This window comes from Marmota marmota, unplaced genomic scaffold (genome assembly GCF_001458135.2).
Source record: "Marmota marmota marmota unplaced genomic scaffold, marMar, whole genome shotgun sequence".
NCBI lineage: Eukaryota > Metazoa > Chordata > Mammalia > Rodentia > Sciuridae > Marmota > Marmota marmota.
The window spans coordinates 15,892,371-15,915,128 of NW_026000168.1; the positions used below are offsets into that span (position 1 = coordinate 15,892,371).

Below are 22,758 nucleotides of genomic sequence, written 5' to 3' on the forward strand. Positions count from 1 at the left end.
AAATGTGTGTGCGTCCCTGGCTCCATGGGATGTTCATAACAGGTCTCACGAAAAGGGATGAAGGCTTGTGTCCTCCGGGGCTCGGCTGCCAGAGCAGACACCACAGCCCGGCGGCCTAGGGAACAGCTGTTTGTTTTCTCATAGTCCCGGAAGCTGGGGTCTAAGCTCGGGGAGCCAGCATGGTCAGTGTCTGGCGAGGGCCACCGCCTGGCTTTCAGGTGGCCCCTTCTCACCGTGTCCTCACACGGCAGGAAGACAGCGCGCACGCTCTCTGGTGTCTCTTCCTCTAAGGGTGCTGTTCCCGGGACCTCATGGAACCCCATCACCACCCGAAGGCCTCGTCTTCAGAGACATCATGCTGCGGCCAGGGCTTAACAGGCTGTTGCAAGGACACAACTCTGTCCGTTACCGAGCCTGTGGCCAAACACGTTTGAGAAACTGGGCTGAATGACATTTCTGCACATAGGACCTAGAAAACCCCACAGCCCACTCCTTGATGGGCCAATTTTGGGGAGCAACGAGGGTTCAGTCTCAGACTTCTAGCGTAACCTGACAAGAGTGCGTCTGTTCCTTCTACTTGACTTTGACCCAGTTTCTGGAGCTGGTTTTTCTCTTTTTTTGGTGGTGCTGGGGAAGGAACCCAGGGCCTCGTGCTCTGTCACAGAGCCACATCTCGCCCTCCCCCGTCCTCTGGGTTGATTTCTGGGTGGATCCCTTAGGATCTCTTTACGGAAGGGCAGGCCTAGAAGTCCTGTAAGGAGGGGCAGAGAAAGGTGGGGGAGTCCAGTACGTGTTACCTCTGCTGGGGTGACTTGGATCCAGAATCTGGACCCTTCTTTGGTGTGGTTTCTGCCTACTGCCAGCCCCAGCACCTTACTGCCACATCGACTTCTCGAATTGTGCTTTGGAGACAATCAGTGGAGAAATTTCAAAATGCACTTTGTGTGTGTGCGCACCTGTGTGTGAACCCCAAAACACAGCAAAGCAGAAAGAGTCCAGGCTCTGCCACCTACCCTGGGTGCGACCCCAGCCAGGGAAGAGGCCCAGAAGCCACCCTCGCCATGTCCAGCCACACATGGCCCAGCCCGCAATGGCTTTACGAGGGAGGTCCTAGAAGAAAGGAGCCCTGGGCACCCACGCCTCGGCAGATTACCTAGCACCAGTCTCTCTGGTGAATTCCCAATCAAATCTTTTTTAAGGTCTCAGGAGACAGCAGTTTACACCCTTCAGGACAGAGGGGCTTCGTAGTGCAGTGAGAACATGTATGTCCGTGACGTCACAGGCCAACGTCAAGATCAGTCCTCTGTGTGCCTGTGTCCCCAGGACAGTGGCGTCCTTGTGCAAACAGCACCGGGAGCTCAGGGAAGCCAGCGGGGGCTGAGGGAGGAACAGCAAAACCCAGTGTTGCTCTATCTCCTCAGATTCTGGGTGAACTCCTTGACCTAACCCATCCATCTAAATATACTCCTTTTCCCAGGTCCAGGGTGTGCACATAGAGGGGACTTCACGCCCACTAACAGACATGTCCCCCCACACCGGGAACGCCCCTCTACAGCCCCGTTTTTTCAAGGTTCTGGCCCCACTTCTACAACCTTCATCACCCAGATCAGAGCCGCGAACACTAAATGCTACGTCCCCACACAGCCCACGACAGACGGCGGATGACGGCTTTTGTTCTGTCCCCGACCCCTGGCATCCCTGGCAATTCTTCCTTCGATGTGTTGTTTGGCCAGAAAAAGGGCAGGAGCAAGATGGTGATCTGCCCGAGCAGCTCGGGGCGAAGACTCTTAAGGCAGAGGCGAAGCTGCTGGGAAAGGCTGATGTCAGCTCCGGGCAGCTCCCGCCAGGATAAGGAGGGCTTTGTTTTCAGCTCAACTGTGAAAATGAGCAAATGCCTCCAGCCTGACAAACGAGAAACCCACACACACAGGTCAGGCCTGCGACCTTTACTTAAAGGTACCACACTCAGTAAGCAGAACGCTCCCAAGACAGGGACGCAAGAGGACGCAGCTAGCCGCAGCGGGATCAGCCAGGGACCACGGGGAAGCCAAGCTCACACCAGAGGCCCCAACGGCCTTCCTGCCAGGGGGCACTGACTAAAGACCTCTGTCCCCCAACTCACTTTTGTAAGTAAACACATGACAGACATGCACTGGGGGAGGGGCTGAAAGAAAGAAAGAAATCCTAATTTAAGAATATCTCAGTTTCTGAGTTATTTAAAGCAACTAAAAATAAGGCTGTGAAAAGTCATCTTAAATTCACAGGACACTTTAGGGAATACCAATAAGACTGTGCACGGAGCCCCGAAGAACAGAACACTGGGCGAGCCCTTCCCAGGCCGGGCGGTGCCAAGGAGGGTGTGGCCGAGGGGGGGGACACTTAAGTTTCAAGGATTCTATTCAACAGTCCAGTTTATGAAACCTGGAGAAGGTGGCGGGGTGGTATGTCTTCATATGCTTAAAACAAACTTTTAATTAAAAGTTTCTTTTTGAATGTTTTAAAGTTACTATGGACTTGTGCAACTAAAAATTGGGTCAGAAATTTTAAACAAGAATTTTAAGAAGATTTAAAACGCCCTTCCCTGGGCAGACAGAAAACTCCTGTCTGGAGCTGGATGTGGCTCTGGGGCAGAGCACTTGCCTCGCAGGGACGAGGCCCTGGGTTCCGTCCCCATCAGCACAAAACAGACAGTCCTTGTTAGTTCTTAGGGGGTTCTCACCTGTCCAAAGACACCATTTCCCTCTCTTTGGGGGACACTGGGCAGCGACGACTCCTTCTCAGTCCCTGGGGGAACCATCCCGGGGCAGGGAGGATTGGGAGGACTCTGAATCGCCCGGCACCGCCAGGCCACCTTCCCCTCCACCACCCGCACACAGCCTCTCTCCGCCAGTGTCAGCCCTGTGTCCTGACAGCACTTAAATTGGTGACCATCTGAAACCACATGGCATCGAGGTCCTACATCAAATGACTCAGGGCAGCTGGTTGTGTGCACTGTCAGGATCACCACCGCCCAGCTGCTGAGTGCAGCGCGCTGGCCCAGGTCACACAGCGGGGTGTGAAGCCTGACCTGTTGTCCACCAGCTGGCTGGAGGAGCACGTCACAGGGCCTCAGTGTCACCATCTGTACAGGGGGGACAATAATGCCACCCACATCACAGGGCTGGGAGGACAGAATGAAGTCACGCCCGGGAAGCATGGGACGCCGCGGGCATACAGTGGGGACTCCAGGGCGCTGGCACGCAGGAGGGCCTGGGTTCCATCCCCAGCACCGCAAAACAAACCCTTCCCACAGGGCTCCCGCGGTCTCTGGATGCTGAGGCTCAAGACCCCTCAGCGAGCCCGGGGACGGGGTGTCCACCTTCTGTGAGGCTCGCACGGCGCAGCCACACGCCCGTCCGTGAAGGCCTAGCCGGCTTCCCACACGGATCCCAGCGGCTCACAGGGCCAACGTATTGAATCACCTCAGCTTTTCAATCTCCTCTGGGCTCAGTTTGGTGACATGAGGAACAATTTCCTTCACCCTCTTGGAGCTTGGTGGTGCACACACAAATGCAGCCAAACTAAGGGACACAGAGAGGAGGAGAGGCAGGGGCCACCCGCGGGAGTATGGCAATGCCACCCGCACATTTGTGCACAAAGACCCCAAACTGCAGCCACCCAGAACACGTGAGGGTCCGTGTACGTAATCAGCCCCGTGCAAAAAATAAACAAAATCCACACAAAACCTCAAACCCCACTTTAGCCAGTGATCGTTTTTCTAACCAAGTTTCCATTTTATGCTCAGTACATGATTTCAAAGGCTTCCTCTAGCCTCTGTGGCAAACTCAAAGAACTGCTGGTTGAGTTCATCTGTTCCCCTCTTTCTCTCTTCACCTACAGAGAGAAGAATCACTCAGGCGGGGCGGGGGCCATTACCCGGGGGAAGGTGGTGGAAGAAAGCAAAGGAGGAAAGAAAGAAAACAGACACAGGAGACCCCAGACCAGAAGACCACCAGCGGGTGGACCAGACTTGGCTAGTCAGTGTCGTGAAAGGACTTCACAGGAATGGCCACCAGCAAGGACGAGGGGCAGTGTTTCGGAGCAGCACCTCCAGCAGGGAGGCTGGCCTCCTCCCTCGAGGACCCAGGCGGCCTGGGGCAGACAGAGTTAGAGCGCAAGGCTAGTGGCCATGGCTACAACCCCGGGGAGCCCATGGGCAATGACTTTGCAAGTTCATACCACTGACCAAACGGAGGCCTCGCCAGCTGCCAGCAACACCAAGCCCTTCCGCACGACCTCTAGCACACGACACTCGAACGCTGCAACTTCCTGGGGAGGACACAGCTGAGGCATCACTGAGTGGTCACTGGTTTGGGGGTCGTGCACAGCAGGGTCAACCCAGCTCCAACACTTCTGAGGTATCATCCTCTCGCAGCCTCAGCACCTGCTCCTGAAAACAGCTGATACACAACAGGTGGACAGGCCAGCGGGCAAGGTTGGGGGACAGAGGACAGATACCGGCCTGTCCCGAAGGGTCACATCTCCTGTGAAGGTGAAGCCAGAGGATGCATGTTCAGGTGTCCTAGCACGGGGCCAGTCCACGCAAGCACTCAACAAGTGTGCCCCTCACAGGTGACCCGCTGAGCACTGTGACTGCCTGTACGGCCCCTGCAAACCTCGCGGGTACAAGCCACTCCACACTTCTGAAGGGCATCTGCGGACGGTGCGCTTCTGCACCGCGCCCTCCCCAGGACCCCAGCCTGCCCGCCAGGAAGTCTCAAGCCCAACACGAACTGAGCACCACATCGACCGCCTGCCCTCAAGACATCACAGATGCACGAGGTTCCCGGCTGCAGGATTGTTAGTACTCGAAATACTAGGAGCTACCTAATGCCCAACACAGGGGACTTGGGGGGATAAACTGTGGCAGGCGCAGGCAATGGAGGGGACTGCAGGTGTGACCAAGGATGGGAGCTGATGCGGAGGTGTCAGGGATGCGCTGCGAGCAGAAGAAACAACAGAGTCCAGAGGGGTCTGGACAGCTGCCACCTGGCGTCCCAGACAGGCAAGGGGGCGAGAGAACATTCGTGTATCTGCTCTGTTTACCAAAAGAAACTCAGGAGGGTGATGGTGGCTGGTAGGGGGGCAAAAAAGGTGGGCAAGTGACCAGCAAGGGGTAACAGTTGACTCAGTACCTACCTAATAAAATTCTCTCTTGTAGAAGCGTGTCACTGTTTTACAGGTTCAAAAAAAATAAAGTGGTCAAGATGGGGGTGGGGATCTAAACCTCCATGTAGTAAGTGGAGGTCCCAAAGGAGAACGGATGCTGCAAATACCGCGACCCTGACCGGGCGGGGGTGGTGAGCACTGAGGGGGACACCTTTGGCATGAGGGGAAAAAACTGCTGCAAGCGAATCCTGAACTTATTTCCGTTTTGATTTTCCAAGTGGAGGAGACACAGTGACCCTGAACAGACTCCACGCTCACCGCAGGAGAAAGCCACACGCAAGTATGTTGGTTGGGAACGTGGGTCTCACTAGTGAAGAAGCAGGATGTGCACGTGGACCGGGGCAGGAGAGGCCTAGGGTAGGAGTCCTGGGGAGAACTCGTGACTTCCCAGTTCTTTCCAAGAAAAGGGTCTAAGAACAGCTCAGTTTAGCAGGGCTTCCCCAGTGGCAGTGAAGTTGTGTCCGTGCTGTCCACTAAGGTCACCACCAGCCCATTGTGGCTATGAGCTTGAAATGTGCCCAGTGCACGTGAAGAGCTGAATTTTAATTTTGTTTAATGTAACTGATTTATTGTATGGCACTGGGGATAGAACCCAAGGCCTTGCATATGCTAGGCGAGCTCAATCCCACTGAGCCACTTCCCCAGCCCCATAAGGTTTAATTTTAAATTTAAACTACCACCCGTGGCTAGCATCCATCTTATCAGACGCCCAGCTCTAGAAGCAGCAGCACCATGGTAACTCAACGCAACAGGAACACCCACCCATCCTGTAATCCATTTTCTTCTTATTGGGGTGGTGTTGGGGTGTGTGTGTGTATGTATTACTAGCTTTTAACCCAGGGGCACTTTACCACTGAGTTACATCCCTTTGACTTTCTTCTTTTTTTAAAAAAAGACAGGGTCTTGCTAAATGGATGAGGTCGGCCTCAGACTTGCCATCCTCTTGCCTCAGCCTCCCAAGTTGCTGGGATTACAGCTGTGTGCCAACATGCCCCACACCTGGCCTTTTAAGTACTGTTTCCCACCAAAAGGAACCAAGATTCCCTGCAGCGATGACTCATTCCAAGGTCAAGCAGGTAGGCTAGAAGGTGACTCTAGAACATCCGATTTGCCACAGAATAGGAAAGTGCTCAATGAAAACAACAGCTGTGAAACAGGACTGCAGGAGTCGGGGAAGGGGCTCGGGGAGAGTGACACCCTTATACAAAACAGGGTCCTTAAGGCCACATGAATCACAAACAGGAAGACAGGAGAAAAGGGAGCTCTCCTGCTTACCAGGAAGAGCACAGCCGTAAAAAATCACTTAGTGACATTTCTATGAGAGTAGGCCCAGCCCACCCCACCCTCACCCCATCCTGTAATCCATTTTCTTTCCAAACGTCAGATAAAATATTTTTCAACGTCCATTCGTGTTCCTAGTACTTCAAAATATATATATGTATGTGTACACACACACACACACACACACACACACACACACTTCACCATATTAACAAAACAATAAATTATGAGCTCAAACGACCCTGGTCACCAATGGAAGGAAGAACCCAGCAACTCTCATTTCCCAGGTGCTGGAGAATCACTAAGCAACCCCCCTCCCGCCCCCAGTCACAGCACATGAGATTCTGTCACACTCGGCTGCCTCCTAGCCTGGCTCAGAGCCACGCCAGCGCCCCACTGGAAAGCAGCCCCACAGGATGCTTCCAAAGGAAACGCCGCCCGAGCATGTGCCGGAGCCCCTCACTGCTAGCTGCCCAAACCACTTTTCAACAACACCCCCTTTCTCAGAACCATGGCCACTTCTTTAGTGAAAAAATAAACAAAACGCATTTTCACGAGACGTCATTAACAGATTCTAGGAAGATCACGCATAGAAAATCATTTTGTAATCTTAAAGAGACAAACACACATGGGTCATTTCCAAGTAGGTGTGGATTGCGGCTGACTGCAGAAAACTTCTAAGACACATGAAATAAAAAGGGAGCAGGCTAGAGGTCAAGGGGTGCACGTTTCATCACATCACATGACAGTACTTACCAAGTACCCTACACAGTATAAGTCAGAGGTGCCACATCTTTTCAGTTCACCTGTGAAATCTGTCATTAAGCTCTTAGCGAACACATGCAGAAACCCTGATGTGTCATTGACATTGAGGGACACCCAGAATGAACTGACTGCACACCAATCACTTTTCCAACTTACAATTCAAAATTCACCCAAACCGCACACTTAAAAATGGTTAAGATGAAGGGCACAGAGGCTCACAGCTGTTATCCTAATGATCCCGGAAGACCTCAAGTTCAAAGCCAGCCTGGGCAACTTAGTGACACCCTGACTCAGAATAAAAATTAAAAGGTCTGGGGACGTGGCTCAGTGGCACAGCAGCCCTGGGTTCAATCTCCAGTACTGCCCCCACCCCCAGAAAAAAAGGTTAAGACGATACACTTACTGTCAGGACACTCCTGTGCACACTTTTTAATGGAGGCTGAGACAGGAGGATCACAAGTTCAAGGCCAGCCTCACCAACTTAGCAAGACCCCCCAGACAACTTAATGAGACCCTGTTTATAAATAAAAAGTAAAAACGCCTAGGGATGTGGCTCATGGTTAAGGACACCTGGGTTCAATCTCCAGTACCAAAAACTAGATAAAAATTAAAAATTTTTAAAAGGGGGCAGTAGCCACCTAGCTGATGTGAGCACAGGGGGTCTAGTAGAGTGGGGTGCTACTGTGTCTTCTTTCCTAAAATTCTGCATGATGGTGTCAATTATGAATTGCACACAAAATTTAATAATTCTCTATTATTTACTCTTAAAGTTGTGTATAATATCATCACAGACCTATACTTCCAGGCCGTATCTGTAATCAAGCCAAGGAGTTACAGAATCATTTCTAAGTGCTTTCACATTCTAATAATACCAACGACTGAAGCGGAGTGTTTGCTGTCTGCCGAGTGCTGCACTAAGCGCTCAAAATAATGGTAAGAGGAAGGTCCCCTGGTTACTCCCACGAAGGATAAAGAAGGTGGGATTTAAACCCAGGTGTTTAGACTAAAGTGTACACATCTCAAACATTAAGTTCTCTATTACCAGCTCTGAAAAAATGGAATCATTCATAAAAATAAGGCCTACCATCAAGTGAGTGCCACCCTGGGTCAACTCCCTGCATAATTTAGCTCTAATGCTTAAAATAGTTGTGTCCACTAGCTATTATCACTGTCATTTTACAAATAAGGACATTCAGCTCAGAAAAACCAAGGGACTTGTCAAGGCCTCACAGCTGGCAGGTGGCAGAATGAGGATTGAAACCAAGGCCTGTTGGATCACAAAATGTTGTCACAAAGCTGACTCTTCCTTCCTTTAAAAATAAAACAAACAAAAGGAACCGATCTCTGATTCAGGGTTAGGAAGAGAGGAGAAGAAGAAACTCCTAGTAATGGAAGGATGGACTCCAACAGTCCAGAGGCCAGCAGCCTACCCAGTGTGCAGAGCTGGTGGATCTGCAGGGCCCTGCTGCGGCTGGATTCCTGATTGTAGCAAATTCCAGGGCTCCAGACTGCAGGCTCAGCCTCTGACTAACACTGCAGTGATTTATTTGAGGATAAATACCTCTGTCAGTGTCTTATGACTGAACACAACAGGCCAAGCAGATTGGAACGCCAGGAATGCGAGGCTGCCTGAGCTCTGTAGCTCCGGCCACCTCCAGCTGCAGAAGCGCCCTGCCTCCAAGGAGGAAGCCCTAGGAGCCACCGCCTGGCCCAAGGAGCAGTGTCCTTGGGAGTCAGACTGGTGAGACCAGCCTCGTGGAGGACGACAAAACATTCCTTGGGCTGACTGGAGGGAGGGGCAAGCCCAGGACCCGCGGACCACACCAAGCCTGTCCTCCCCACAATCAGAGTGACTTCACCACCACGGCTGACAAGACACCAGGCTCCGATGGTACCAACCCAACCGGCTATACAACTGCCACCTGCGACTCTGCCAGGGGCTGGCCAGGTGCCTCCACATCCTGAAAGCATGGGGAAGGCAGTCGGCTCCCTTTGAGAGGGGGAGTGTGGAGAGGACAGGCGGGGTGGGCGGGGCAGAGCACGGTGCCCAGGAGCAGGCTGCGTTCCAGGTAGGAACCCAGTCCCGCCGCTCAGGTCCAGACCGCAGAGGAAGAAACCAAGGCCCAGGGAGTTACAGGGATCTGGGTCAAGACAGTGGAGCGCAGGTGTTGGTGGCAGATGGGGGACTGGCACGCAGGCCTCCCGGTCCAATGGCCGGTTCTCTGACCACTGCTGCAGGCCGAGGTCAGCTGGGACGAGCAGCCTCTGGTGCTGAACACAGAAGCCTGGCTCCCCCTCTCCAGGAAGGTCTCGAGTTCACACCAGGAGCACAAAGGTGCATCCCTCACGCACACGCGTCAACACGCATGATCCAGACCCCACACAACTGCCAACCCCACCCTCTGCTCCCCCAACACACGACAGTCACTGACATCAGTTCTCTCAAAAACAATCAGCAGGTACAGGAGAGAAAAGCCCAGTTTTCCAGACAGGCCCTGGAGCTCTGAGAGACTCTTCCCTTCAATGGGGACACGCAGCCCAGGAGGCCCAATCCGCAGGAAGGAAGACGCGTCTCTCCACCAGCTGTAAAGTCACCTGGGCACCTTCCTGGCAGAGCAGAGCTATTTATCTTTGACAGAAAGTACCTTATGAACAACTTAAGAAATGACAGCTGTATCACTGGCACAAAGTAGTACAAGAAATCAGGCCCCAGCCCTGCGCAAGCCCAGGAAGGAGAAGGGACTTACATGTGGGGGTTGAAGATGCGACTCATCTTGGAGACGTGGTCGTTTTCACAGTCGAGATCCTCGTCCCCAGGCTCCATGCTGAACTTCCTCTTGCTCGGGCTGATGGGGGGAGGGCCAGTGCGGTGGCTGCTGAGGGCAGAGGCCACTGGGAGGGTCTGCATTCTGGGTTCTCCCCTGAGAGCAGCTTCACCTACGCAGAGAGAGAGAGATGATGCTGTCACCAGGCAGGACAGCCCCCATCTGGGTCCCCAGGCTCCCCCGCCTGCCCGCCCGGCCCCTTGCAAAACTGCTCCCAGTGGAAAGTTTTTGGCAACGTGACGGGCTGCCTGCCACCCTCAGGACATGGTCTGGGCCCGCGTCCTCTGCCAAGCATGGGGCGTTTGACATCAACGAGGTTTTCAGCACAGCCTTTAGGGTAGAGTTTAAAATGAAAAGGTGCAATACAGCAGACAGGGAGGAAAACAGCTTCTGCCACCAACAACCTCAAAGGCTAATTTCAAACATGGAAGGCCCCTAACTCCCAGGTACTTGGCTCACTCCACCAAGAGAACGCCCTCCCGAGCGCACCGACAGCCACACCAAGCCACCTTCTCTGGCCTGTTATGCTTTTATTATATTTTTGGTATTTTGGGGGGTTTTTTTCAGAGCAAGGAAAACATGGGCTAACAGTTCACATTTGCCCCTGAAGCGAAAAGGAAGAAAAATACATTGCTTAATGAGAAATGAACATTTTATTCCTAGAAACGGCTTGTGAAAATCTGATGCTGTTGGTCTAGTTATCAGCTCCAGGTTTCAGTGTCTAACCTGTGGGGGGCAGAGGTACCGTTCTCCAGACACTTTTCAAAGTCAGACGCCCAAATTGCAATTCTGATTTTGATATGATTTGACACCTTGGTGTTTTCTACAACCACTATGTTAACAGGCTTTGTCCCAGATGATAACTTAGTGTCTCACTATGAATTACAGCAAGTGTGAACTTTCTCATTGATAACAATTTTGTGTGCACCTTCCAAACTTCGTCACCAAGAGTGATAATTATTTCAAGTGAAATGAACGTCAACCTCTCTGAGTCCCACGGGGGTGGGCACCTCGATTTTTCACAAATAATAACCCTTTTGTTGTGCAATATGTCTTGGTCTCTGAGGCCTGACCAGTTCTGTTTCCTTTTGGTCACAATTTGAGAGTCATACTGGGATGGAGTCAACTCATCGGAGGCCCTGTGGCACCTAAGAAAAGCAATCTCTGTCTGCCACCCCTCCTGCTCAGATCATCACAGATGTGTCTCGGGTTTAACAGACACTGGCTTCATACACACACGACAAATGCCATTTTGTTACGGGAAGGAGGGAGGGAACAGCCTCTGACCATTTACCAGGAAAAATAAAAACTCTGCCAATTTAGTCAGCAAGATATAAACTCACAAATATACACTGACCTATCGTACACCTCCAGGCATGGCTTCTTATAAGGGTCCTGGCCCCAAAACAAACTGGAACTTTCCATTCTAAATGAAATACAAAAAATAAAAAACCAACCTAATCCTAGGCTAGGCTGCGACCCTTAGAGAGTCGGTATGACTCTGGTTGGCCACCTCTTCCTACTGAGTAGCTTTTGGTTAAAAAAAAAAAAAAAAAAGTAAAGATAATCCTTCTACCTTGGTAAATTAGAAAATACTAACTCCAAACAGCCCCCTTTTTTCTTGTCCTCCTCCTTCCACAGAGAGAAAAGAGGGTGTCCCCAGGCAAAACTTCCACTGCCCAGGCAACTTTCTGGGGATCCCTGATGACGGACCCCCAGGAATCAGCAAGTGTGACTCAAACCTCAGGTCAAAGTGGCCTGGCCTACCACACTGTGCCCAGGATGTCTCAGCACCTTGGCCTGGAGCTGAGGGGCGGGGAGGTGGGAGCTCTGTGGACCCCTGAGCTTTGGCCACCATTTCATCAGCCGACTGCTGGGTGGCAACAGAAGTTGCTATGGAAAACAAGCGTCACGGCAACAAAGTCAGATCCGTCCAAAAAAGGAGCTCGTCATTCATGACACTGTGGCACGGAGAGCAAAGGCTCCTGGGAAGAACAACATTCCCTCCCCCTCGGGGCTCCAGGGCCATCCTAGTAAAAATTCTTGTGCTCATTGGCATTTCAAAGTTCATCAGGCGGATGCACTGCTCAGTCTAACGACTGAAAAGAAAAAAGTCCATAGCGATTCTCAGAAAGCACTGGAGATCCCTAACCAGGGAGTGGGGAAGGGACCACAGGAGACCCCCTAAATGACCCTTGAGCTGGGGGTGACCTGGAGTTGCAGTACATCAGCATCTTGGAGGCTGCGCTGGAAGGAGCCTGGGGAACACCTGACTGAGGATGCAGGAGGCCTCGGGTTCCATCCCCAGCAAACACACAACATAATTATTTAGTTAAACTGATCAGATAATTTGGTCGGGGGACTCAAGACACCTGTGTTCCAATCCTGCTCTTCCTGCGTGCAGTTCTACTCTCTGGCCTCCCACAGTGAGGGCCTGGGCCAGGTAAGGCCTTCCAGCCCTTAGAGGGACTGAGCCACAGTCCCGAAATCAATCAAGTGACCAACCGACCAACAGTGACCAACACGTCATTACACATGGGATTGTGATACTAACCCAGCAAAACCAAAGCGTGACCCTCGATTGTCGTGTGTGTTGAGAAAGATACCCTGGGTTCCAACAGACTTGGAAACCATGAGATGAAACAACTGTCACAGGTTTCTTAATGACAGGTCTTGTCGTCTGTCAGACTGCAAGACAGAAACCCTGCTCCCCGCCATCATTCTGCACCGTCCCCTCGTGCCATCTCTCAAAGCATCGTCCTCAGCACGTCCACCCACCCCATCTCCAGATGCCCAGCAGTCACTGGGAAGCCACTGCCCAGACTGCTTCTGCACTCACAAATGACAGCCAGGTCCTTCCTTGTATGTCCTGGCACAGCCACCCTTTCTGAGCCCTCACACTTTTAACCCTAGAAGTTAAACAGTCCCCACTGCACACAGAAGTCAAGGTCCACCCTCCACACCCTCACCAGGGTCTCCCCTCAGGCTCCTCTTATCTAAAGTCTGTGTATCCTGCAGAGTCACTTCAAAAGCCACCTCCTTCCAGACCTCCTCCTCGATTCCTCCATCTGAACATCTCTTTCCACTAAAATCTATCATGGTGGCGCTTGCCTTCCTACTTTGTTTTGTGCTCCTTGAAGAAGGGAGCATTTATTTTACGTACCTGAGGATACAGAACACCATACGTGCACACCACGATGCTCACATGAAGGAATGAGGCCACGGTACAGGCTGGTGATAGATTTTTAGGTTATATTAAAGATCTAAGATACCACAGAATAAGGAATAAAATCTATTTAATAATACGTTTACATGAGCAGCTCTCATAAGTCAGCGATGAAAAGAGAACTTAAGCTGGGCACAGCGGCAGACGCCTGTGACCCCAGCCACTCGGGGAGGCTGAGGCATGAGGATCGCAAGTTCCAGGCCATCCCTGGCAACTTAGTGAGACCCTGTCTCAAAATAAAAAGGGCTGGGGATGCAGCTCTGGGGTACACACACCCCCTGGGTTCAATCCCCAGGACAGCAAATAAAAAAATTTAAAACTGCGGTATATCCCAGCAAGGAGACATAATTCAGCCATTAAAAGGAATGAAGTCCCGGTGGTGCTGTGGCCTCTATGAACCTGGGTAGCAGGGAGGTAAGAAGGAAGCCAGATGCAAAGGCCACGTGTCACTGCGTTTCTTTCAAATGTCCAGACCAGGCCCACCAGAGAGAGTAGATTAGTGTGGCTGTGGGCTGGGAGGGGGACTGGGAAATGACAGCTAACAGGTGCCTGGATTCAACTGGGGGATGATAAAAATATTCTGCAACCCATTGTGGGAAGGTCGCACGGCTCTAAAACATAGGAAAGCCAACGCTGTGCAGGCTTCGGGCGAAGAGATGCAACCCCCAAATAATAAAATGATAACGGAAGACTCCAATGCTATCGCATCTTTTTCTCTCTTGGGCTTTTCACAACTGTTAAACGAATAAGAACAGGAATCTTTCCTGAGTTTAAAAAAAAAAAAAAAAAAAAAANTTTCTGGACCATTTATATTTCTTTTATATATATATAATTATTTTTTTAGTTGTAGTTGGACACAATACCTTTATTTATTTATTTTTATGTGGTACTGAGGATTGAACCCAGGGCCTTGCTCGTGCTAGGTGAGCACTCTACCCCTGAGCCCCAGCCCCAGCCCTCTTTGGACTTTTTAATGAAGATAATTTTATCCAGGTGTGTGTTACTGAAGAAAAATGCCTGCTACATGCAAAACTTATGTAACTGCTGTTTTTTAGTCTTGGTGATAGTTCAAATGAATGGTTCAAAACTTCCTTAAATACTTTCCCCCTCAATTGAAGATAAGCAAACATTTGGGCCCAGGGTTTTACAAGAATCAGCATATACCTACTTCAGTGAGGAAAAGTTTAACTCAAGAGAGGAAAGGCAGAATCATTCGGTTTTCTGATGTGCTATGTGGGGACAGACAAACATCACAAGAAAATTCTGCCTTCGGAGTCAGAAAGGAGCAGATCCCCCAGCAAAAGGAGATTCAGAGAAAAGAGGCTCCCTTCCTAATCATATCATCATCGTATCTGAAGGATTCTAAACGCTCTCCCCTTCCTACATCGTAATACTGCCAAGACTCAAGTTTCTCTTATGCTCAAATGGCGCATTTAATGGATGAGACCACTTCTTAGCGGGACATAAAATAATGGTTCATCTGAGAGTGGATGAAACACAGAGCCTAACGTGGAAGGCTTTCAGAACAACACTGAGGCTGAGGCTGGCCTCCAGCTGGCAATCTTCTTGCCTCAGCCTCCTGAATCGCTGGGATCCCAGGTGTGCACCACCACGCCCGGCTTATCTGGCTCTAACTTTTAAGGATAGATCTTTTTTGGCAAAAGTCTCTGAACCTTGCCCAATGGAGGCTTTATGTCCCCCCCCCCACCCTACCCTGTTTATCATGTCTGAACCTAAATCTAAGACATAAAACCACAGCTGGCCTCTCCCAGCCTCCCCACGGCGCTGATCTGTCTCCCGTCTGACCACAGCCCCCGGCAGCCCAGCTGACATCACCCTCCCAGCGAGAGGCACCCTGATAAAAGAACCGGAGCGGAGCAGAGCTGCAGCGCAATATTTCACGGCTCATCCCACGTGTCCCAGCCCATGACTGTACTGGGCAGGAGCCCACAGGCGGGGCTTATTCCTTTCTTTGTCTCAGATAATACTCCTTTGTCTCAGAGACCAGAGCCAGAGGAGACGGGGGACCAGCCAAGTCAACTTCTCTCAAACAGTTGGACCTGTGGCCAACCCCATCCTGGGGGATGTGTGTGTGTGTGTGTGTGTGTGTGTGTGTTGAAGAGGAGGGCTGTCAGGCAACACCATACAACAGACCCACACAGTGGCACCCGGATCACTAGCAATTCTGCCACTGGGTCACTGGCTGTCCCCACCAGCCCCCAACCCACAAAGTCCCTTTCACAACGTCACTCTCAAGGTGGCCGCAGACCCAGCCGTCTGCTTCCCGAGTCCCATCTCAGATCCAAGAGGTCAAACCTTAGATCAGCGTGGCCCGTGCAGCTGGCCGGGCTGGCCTGAGCAGCTGACCACCCCTTCACGGCTGACTGCGAAGACGGCCAGGAAGGATGGACACGCAACATGGCAACACTACCTGTGCAGGTGGACAGATGCCATTTTACCTAGAACCTCAAGTCCTCCACGTGACCGTGCCAACATCCCGCGCTGGGGGCCTGCCTGTATCCAAACTAGCACGTTTCATTTTCAGAGCATTTTCAATGTCACCTGTTATCCTGGGATTTCCTTAGCACAGTCCAGTAAGTCGAGCAGGGCAAGAATCGCCCCCGACCCGAAGGCAAGGAAACCAGTGTCTGGAGGACTGAGTGACGTGCCCCAGGCCCCAAAGCTGATCAACAGAGGCTGCAGGAAGAGCCTGGGCCAGAGTCCCCGAGCTTCATGTGCTTCCTAGGTGTGCACTAACTAAAGATACTCTAAATACAAAGTTGTCAAGTGGGTTATCAACTCCCAATTTTTACCCCATATACAGATTGCAGAATCACAACGGTTACACATCCACGTTTTTACATATTGCCATATTAGTGACTGTTGTATAACCCACTTGAATCAAATGTATGAAATATGATATGTCAAGAGCTTTGTAATGTTTTGAACAACCAATAAAAAATAAATAAATAAATAAAGTTGTCACAAGCACATCCAGACATTGCCATTCTACAACTGGCAAGTTCTACACGGCTTCAAATCATTTTGCTGTCCTTGGGGTTGAAGAGAAGTCCCGCCATCTCACTTACCCTGCTGAACCACAGTACAGTAACCTGGGTGGAATCAGCCCGCGGTCAGCATGTTCAAGTTCCTGTCTGACCACAGCTATCATTCCAGCATGAAGAAAACCCAGGTGCAGCTACAGCAATGTGCACAGCCTGCAGCTCTGGCTACCTGGGTTTTACGTTGGGCTTTGGCCTCATGAATCATTATTGGTATTTAAAAAAAAAAAAAAAAAAAAAAAGCACCTATCACCTTCCCACCCCCCAACCTAACACCCAGCGTCTCCTCTTCTTGGCCCTCCTCTCCCTGGACCGTGGTCTCCAGCAACCTCAAAGGGTCCGGAGTACGTAGGGAAGCAGCTGTCAGTGGGAGGCCAAGACCTGCTTTTATGTGCAGTAACACACAGTCTGCCTGAAGATGACAATGACGGCCACTGTGACACAGGTCCCGCCATGGGCATGGGCCTGAACCCAAGGAGCAGCTCCGGGACCTCTCGGGCCAGGTGCACAGAGCCCCCCAAGTGGAAGAGGCTCTTCAGGCCAGGCAGAAAGCCTCCCCTGTGTTGACTTGCAAATCCACTTTGGTAACAATCTACTGTTAATGAGGAGGAGGAGAGTTATGAAAGTAAATTGTTTGCAGATGGTTCTAGAGGCAGGAACTTGGCAAGGGGCTCCATTTCCTCCCTGGTGGAGCCTGTGAATGGTTAGAAGGAGCCGCTGAGCCGGAGCAGAGAGGAGGCTTACTCAGACCCCTGCCACGGCGGGGCCGGCCTCCTGAGGGCCTCCTCCAGCCTCCTGAGGGCCTCCTCCGGTGGCAGGACGCAGGAATGAGGCTGGGGGAAAAGCTATTGCCTCCTCACGATGGAAGTGTTTGGTAAGAAATGTTCTCTTCAGGCCGTCTGCTAAGCCACAGGCCAAGTATCTGAGGTCGCAAGTTGGTACGCGCATCTTCAAACCACTCTGTATTTGAAAGAAACTCTGGAGGGAATGGCGGGGTCACAGTCCCTGAGTGGGCTATATCTTAGAGAAAATAATCACTGACCACTGGCGGAGGGGGACGGGGGGGAAGAGGAGGACCCCGGCACAGTGGCACCTGCAATCCCAGCATTTCGGGTGGCTGAGGCAGGAAGATCGCAAGTTTGTGGCCAGCCTGAGCAACGGAGCAAGACCCTGTGTCAAACTAAATGAAGAAGGGCTGGGGATGCTCCTCGGTGAACTCCTGGATTTCATCACCAGGACAGAGAGACAGACAGACAGACAGACAGACACAGAGAGAATAAGAATCAGTGAGACCGAGGAGCCCAGCCCAGGCAGTCTGCAGCACTGCATGTTGAGGTCCGTCAGCTGCTAGGGCTCCTGTGTTTTGAGGAGGGTGGGATGAAGGGGACCTCCGATGTCACTCTCGCCATTCATGAACAAAGGGCACAGTGCCCAGGAGCAGTGTCAAGAGCACCCTCGGCTCCCCCAGGGCCTGGCTGCCTCCCCAGGGCTGTCCCCACATGTGTGATGGGGCCCACGTGACACCAGCCCCAGCGCCCAGCACACAGTTGGCGCTCCCTGCTCCGTCCCGCCTGTGCAGGCTTCTGCTCCGCCCTCTCCCTCTCCAGAACCCTCTCTGTCCTCTGCCATTTCATATTCTTCCCTCATTTCAAACCCAACTCCGAGGCCTCTCGCCAGCACTCCCAGGAGCCTCTCCTTTGAAACAGCCTCAGTCTGGACATGGTTTAAGGGTGACCACAGGTTCATGTGTTGGGGGCTTGGTCCTCAGGGTGGTGGAACTGGGAAGCAGGGCCTTTAAGAGGTGGAACCTACTGGGAGGTCCTCAGTTCAAATGGAGATGTGCCCATGGAAGGGATGGTGGGACCTCAGAACCTCTGGCAAACTGTTGGTTGATGTCATCTTTTCCTCCCCCACACAATCCCACCTTTGCCATCCACCATAAGGTAACACAACCAAGCAAGGCCCTTAGCAGAAGTTGCACCATGCTGATTGGACCATCAGCCTCTAAAACTATAAATTAAACAAACCTCTTTTCTTTATAAAACTACCCTGCCTCTGGCACTGCATTGTAGTTATAGAAAAATGGAGGAATACAGATAGCATCTACCTGAGCTGAGCTGCACTGGCATAAATTCTACAAGAAATTATAAAATTGTCCAGCTCCAATTCAAAAACTACTGCTTCTTGTTTTAGTTTTGTCTGCCATACCATCTTGTTTGTCACAATGCCTCCAAAGGTAAATCGGCAACCCCGCTCTCTATAGTTGTTCTAGTCAGGACCCTTAGGAATAAGATGATGTGCCCAAGAACCAACTTGAAATTCTCACACCAACTGAAGGAAGGGACTGCTGAACGTCACACCCGGGTCTACTAACACTCAACATGATCTCATCACCAGCTCCAAATCCCTGGCAGAGCTGGAGTAGGCAGGGACGAAAACCCTAAATCAAATGTCTCAGAAAGCCACTCAGATGCCCCACAGAGGTTTATTAACTCACTCCCTTATTTACTGTTGCTAAAATTTTCACTGGTTTCAAAAGCCATAGAATGAATTTTCCAAGTATTAAAAATAGGAACATCAAGTTCAAAGACGCCCCTATCCAACGGAATGAAAACAGCATTAAAAACACAGGCAGTCACACAATTCAAGAGCCTAATAACCATGAAGACTGGTAAACTGAAGCTTTTTAAAGATTTTGGAAACCTTCCCACTAGAAGAGCCTAAAGAAATAAGTTTATTCTTTCCAACTTTTTAGTTCAAAAAATTTGAAAGTCACTGGAAAGTGGCTGGCCTCGAACTTGTGATCCTCTTGCCACAGCCTCCCGAGTTACTGGATCACAAGTGTGCACCACCACGTGCAGCATAAATGCTAAAGAAAAAAAAAAATTTAAAGCTTGGAGAGGTCAAATACCTCCACACGTGTCTTCTGAGAATAGAGACACTTTCCTTCGTGGCCACCACGCCCTGGACTACCCCTACCTAGTGATGTATCGTTGTTATCTGATAGCTGATCCATATTCAATTTTCCCCCACAGGACTGGGTCTCCTTTTCTTGGTGGCATGGGGCACTGCACACTGTTCAATGGCGTACTCAGGTCTCGTTTTATCTGAAAGGGTCATTTTTTTCCTCTTTTCATGGCATTGGGGTTTTCAAATAATCCAGACCAACTATCCTCTAGATTTTAGATGGTCTGATCCTTTCCTCATGATCAGGTCTGAGTTAAATATTTTTGGCAAGAATACTACAAAAAAGGATCTGAGAACTTGCCACTGCACCCACTCTCACAGCACCCACTCCCACAGCAGCCAGGGCACCCCAGCCGGGGAGGTGAGCTCAACCAGCTGGTGGTACCCATAGATTTCTCTGCTATAGCAAAGTAAGTTTTTCTCTTCTGCAGCAAGAGCATGGGGGTGTGCATTTCTGTCATTATCACTCAAGCGCTTACTCACTTAAGAAGCACCTTTTATTTGTAATGCAAGAGACGGGAGCTGAAGGCGCCCTGGTTACCAAACACTACAAGTCTGATCTGATCAGGATGCAGCATTTCCACATAGACGACATCGAGAGAAAGAGACCTGATCTTGACCACCAAGAACTTTAGTTCTAGTGGGAAAGAAAAGTCATGAGAATAATAACTATAAAGAAAAACATAAATATCAAGATAAAAGATGCTCTTCGGATGGGTGAACTGTGTGTTGCATGAATCACGTCTCATTTAAGCTGTTACCAATTCAAAAAAAAATCATTGAGGACCCCAAAGAGCTTTTGTGTATGTAGGTTATATCAATATTCATCGTTCAAAGAATTGAAATGGGCAGATTTAGCTAAAGCTAAGCAGAGGGCCCTGGCAGGGTACTGACAGACCAGGCCCTTTACGGGCCTTGGTGCAGACGAGAGAAACTTCTGAGGAGGCAGGTCGGACAGCACTGGGCGGGCTGGTGTCTCCAATGGACACACCTGGGACTCCAGTGAAGCAAGTGGACAGGGCTCTGGTAAGGAGTCACTCAGCGGGGACGGAGAGTTTAAAGAAAGATGAGGCACAGGAAAGCGTTTCAGCTGGAATGTGTGCCTGCCACTCTCTGGACAACATGGGGCTTCCCGTCTTTATAAGCTAGGAAACTGTATGGATTGAAAAGGCCAGAAAGCTACAGGTCTCCCCAGCTCATCAGCATAAAAAATGAAACCTCAGGATCGATGAGAGTGCAGGCAGCATTTAAGATCCACAGGCTGACCCGACAGAGTCAAATTAAACCCACACCCACATCTTTGCCACTGTCCTGGTCCTTTTAATACCCTAATAACAATATCCTTTTAGTGTTGAAGACGAACAGTATAGCGAAACTCATGTTCCTGACAGAAGACCAATGTCTCTTGTCTTAGTGGCCAACACTCATTCACTCACCATTTCCTGGGCAAGAGTGAATTGTGAAGAATACCAAATAATAATTCATGCTTACAGAAGAAAAATTCTGCAGAGTGATTTAAAACTCAAATGAAAACTACCCTATGTTAAACCAATTCTTTAAAATTACAACATGCTGTCCTTCATGAAATGAGTTGTGTTGATTTTTTTCATAGTATATAGTATATTTCAGAGTCCTTTTATGGGCGGTTTTTACTCAATTGTTACAGCTTACGTTCGATATTATTAGAAGATGCTTGTAATCGCCAACCAAAAAAACTAAGAGACTATTAGAACTGGAATCTAAAAATGCTAAGCCAGACCCAGTGGTGAGCACCTGCAGTTCCCACTACCAAGGAAGGTGAGGCAGGAGGATCTCTTTAGGACCATCTCTTAAAAATAAAGAAACAGAAGCATACTAACTAGCTTGAGAAAATATTAAAACATTCTGTTGGAGATTTGCCAGAGGAGCCAACAGTGAATTTCATATCTGGATGAGAATAACATCAAAGTGTATTTTCAATTCACATTAAGAAAATTGGCATTAAAATGCTGTGAAGCACAAGCAAAGAGCAGGTGAATCCCTGAGTTGCTTTTGAAATGGTCAACTGCAGACTTATTCCTCAGATGTTTACATTAATTGGAAATCTTAAAATTCTTACGCAAAAATTATATCTCATCCAGAACATGGTCCCCTCCTGGAGGGGGCAGGGATGGAACCCAGGAGTTGGAGTTTGGAGTCCCCACCACAGAGCCACCCCCACGGCTATGAGAACTCTCTGTAGCCTCACCAAACTCCAAGAAAGAGACTATTAAATAATAAACTAATACGTCAAAAAATACGAGGAAAGGAATATTCCTTTAGCATGTACAATCAAACGTCCCCACTCTCTTGTGACAAGCTTTCTAGAGCAAATGCAGAGTGAGCAGTGCCCCCGAAATCAAACAACGAGAAAATATTGAGGGAAGTGGGTGTTGCTGACTTTTTATTCCTATTTCTTTCCATCCTCCTCACCGGCCTCTCTCTTTCAGTTTACATTATCCACTGAGCAAATTTTATCAATGAGAGGCCAGGAAGGGCCGCCTCCCCTTTGGTATATTTACTTAAGATACAGGGCAAACCCGCCATTGTGCTCATAAAAGTCCTGGCCGTGGCTGGGCCTCCTTCAAGTCCCTCTCTACCTCCAAGTGACTTATCCCGAAGCCAAAGAAAGAGGAAAACTGTGCTGATCAAAGGCCGGGCTGTCATTAAGTGAAAATGATGGAAGATGAAAGGCCCGCGCGCTACTTCAAAGGCGCAGCTGAGCCAGAGCAGAGAGCAAGGGCTCTGGGGCCAGAGGCGCCGCACTCGTCTTAACGGGCTTGATGACATTCCTCGAGCCCCATCTTCACACTAATTGCGCAAAACAGAATGCCAACGCAGATTCCAGTGCTTTTTCCATAGACGGGAAGAGGCGTAGGTAACCCCAAAACGAAGCGTGGCACATCTCTTTCCTGCACTTAAAAAAAAGTGGAGGGGGGAATTTCGATGCAGCTGAAGAAGAAGCAGGTGTCTCTCAAACCGTGTGCAACTGTGTCTAAGCAGAGTTATGCCCTGAGGTGAAGGACGTCATTTTGAGAGATGGCAGTTTAACTCGGGAGACTTCAGTTGTTGGTGGAGAAGGGTCCCCACGCCTGCTGGCGGGCTTCACATTAGGGTTGGGCTAGAGCCACTAAGTGGGAGAACCAGGCAGACTTGCGATTACACCACACTCCTTTTATTCCACCCCAACTACGCCTGCCCGGCCCTCGCAGCCCCTCACACCACCTCAGCCCGCTGGCCCTCCTGTGGGCAGTAAAGACTGTCCGTGATAAGGGGCCCCGAAGCCATTACATCTCATCTCCTTCCTAAGACACACTTCCTGGAATGACTGACACATGGAACCGTCTCAGCTGCAGTTCTGGCCACACTCTGCAGGGAATGGACAGGGATTCCCACCCCTCCACGA

General features: G+C 50.4%; 1 protein-coding gene across 3 annotated transcripts in view; it reads right to left on the minus strand.

The window, feature by feature from the left end:
- The window catches only part of Vgll4 (vestigial like family member 4), a 135,985-nt gene that overhangs the window by 24,376 nt on the left and 88,851 nt on the right, over positions 1 to 22,758 (minus strand). For all 3 annotated transcript variants that reach the window (XM_015495027.2, XM_015495028.2, XM_015495026.2), the window contains one exon: positions 10,002 to 10,191. In XM_015495027.2, coding sequence (XP_015350513.1) covers positions 10,002 to 10,191 — 190 coding nt within the window. The remainder of the gene's footprint in view (positions 1 to 10,001; positions 10,192 to 22,758) is intronic.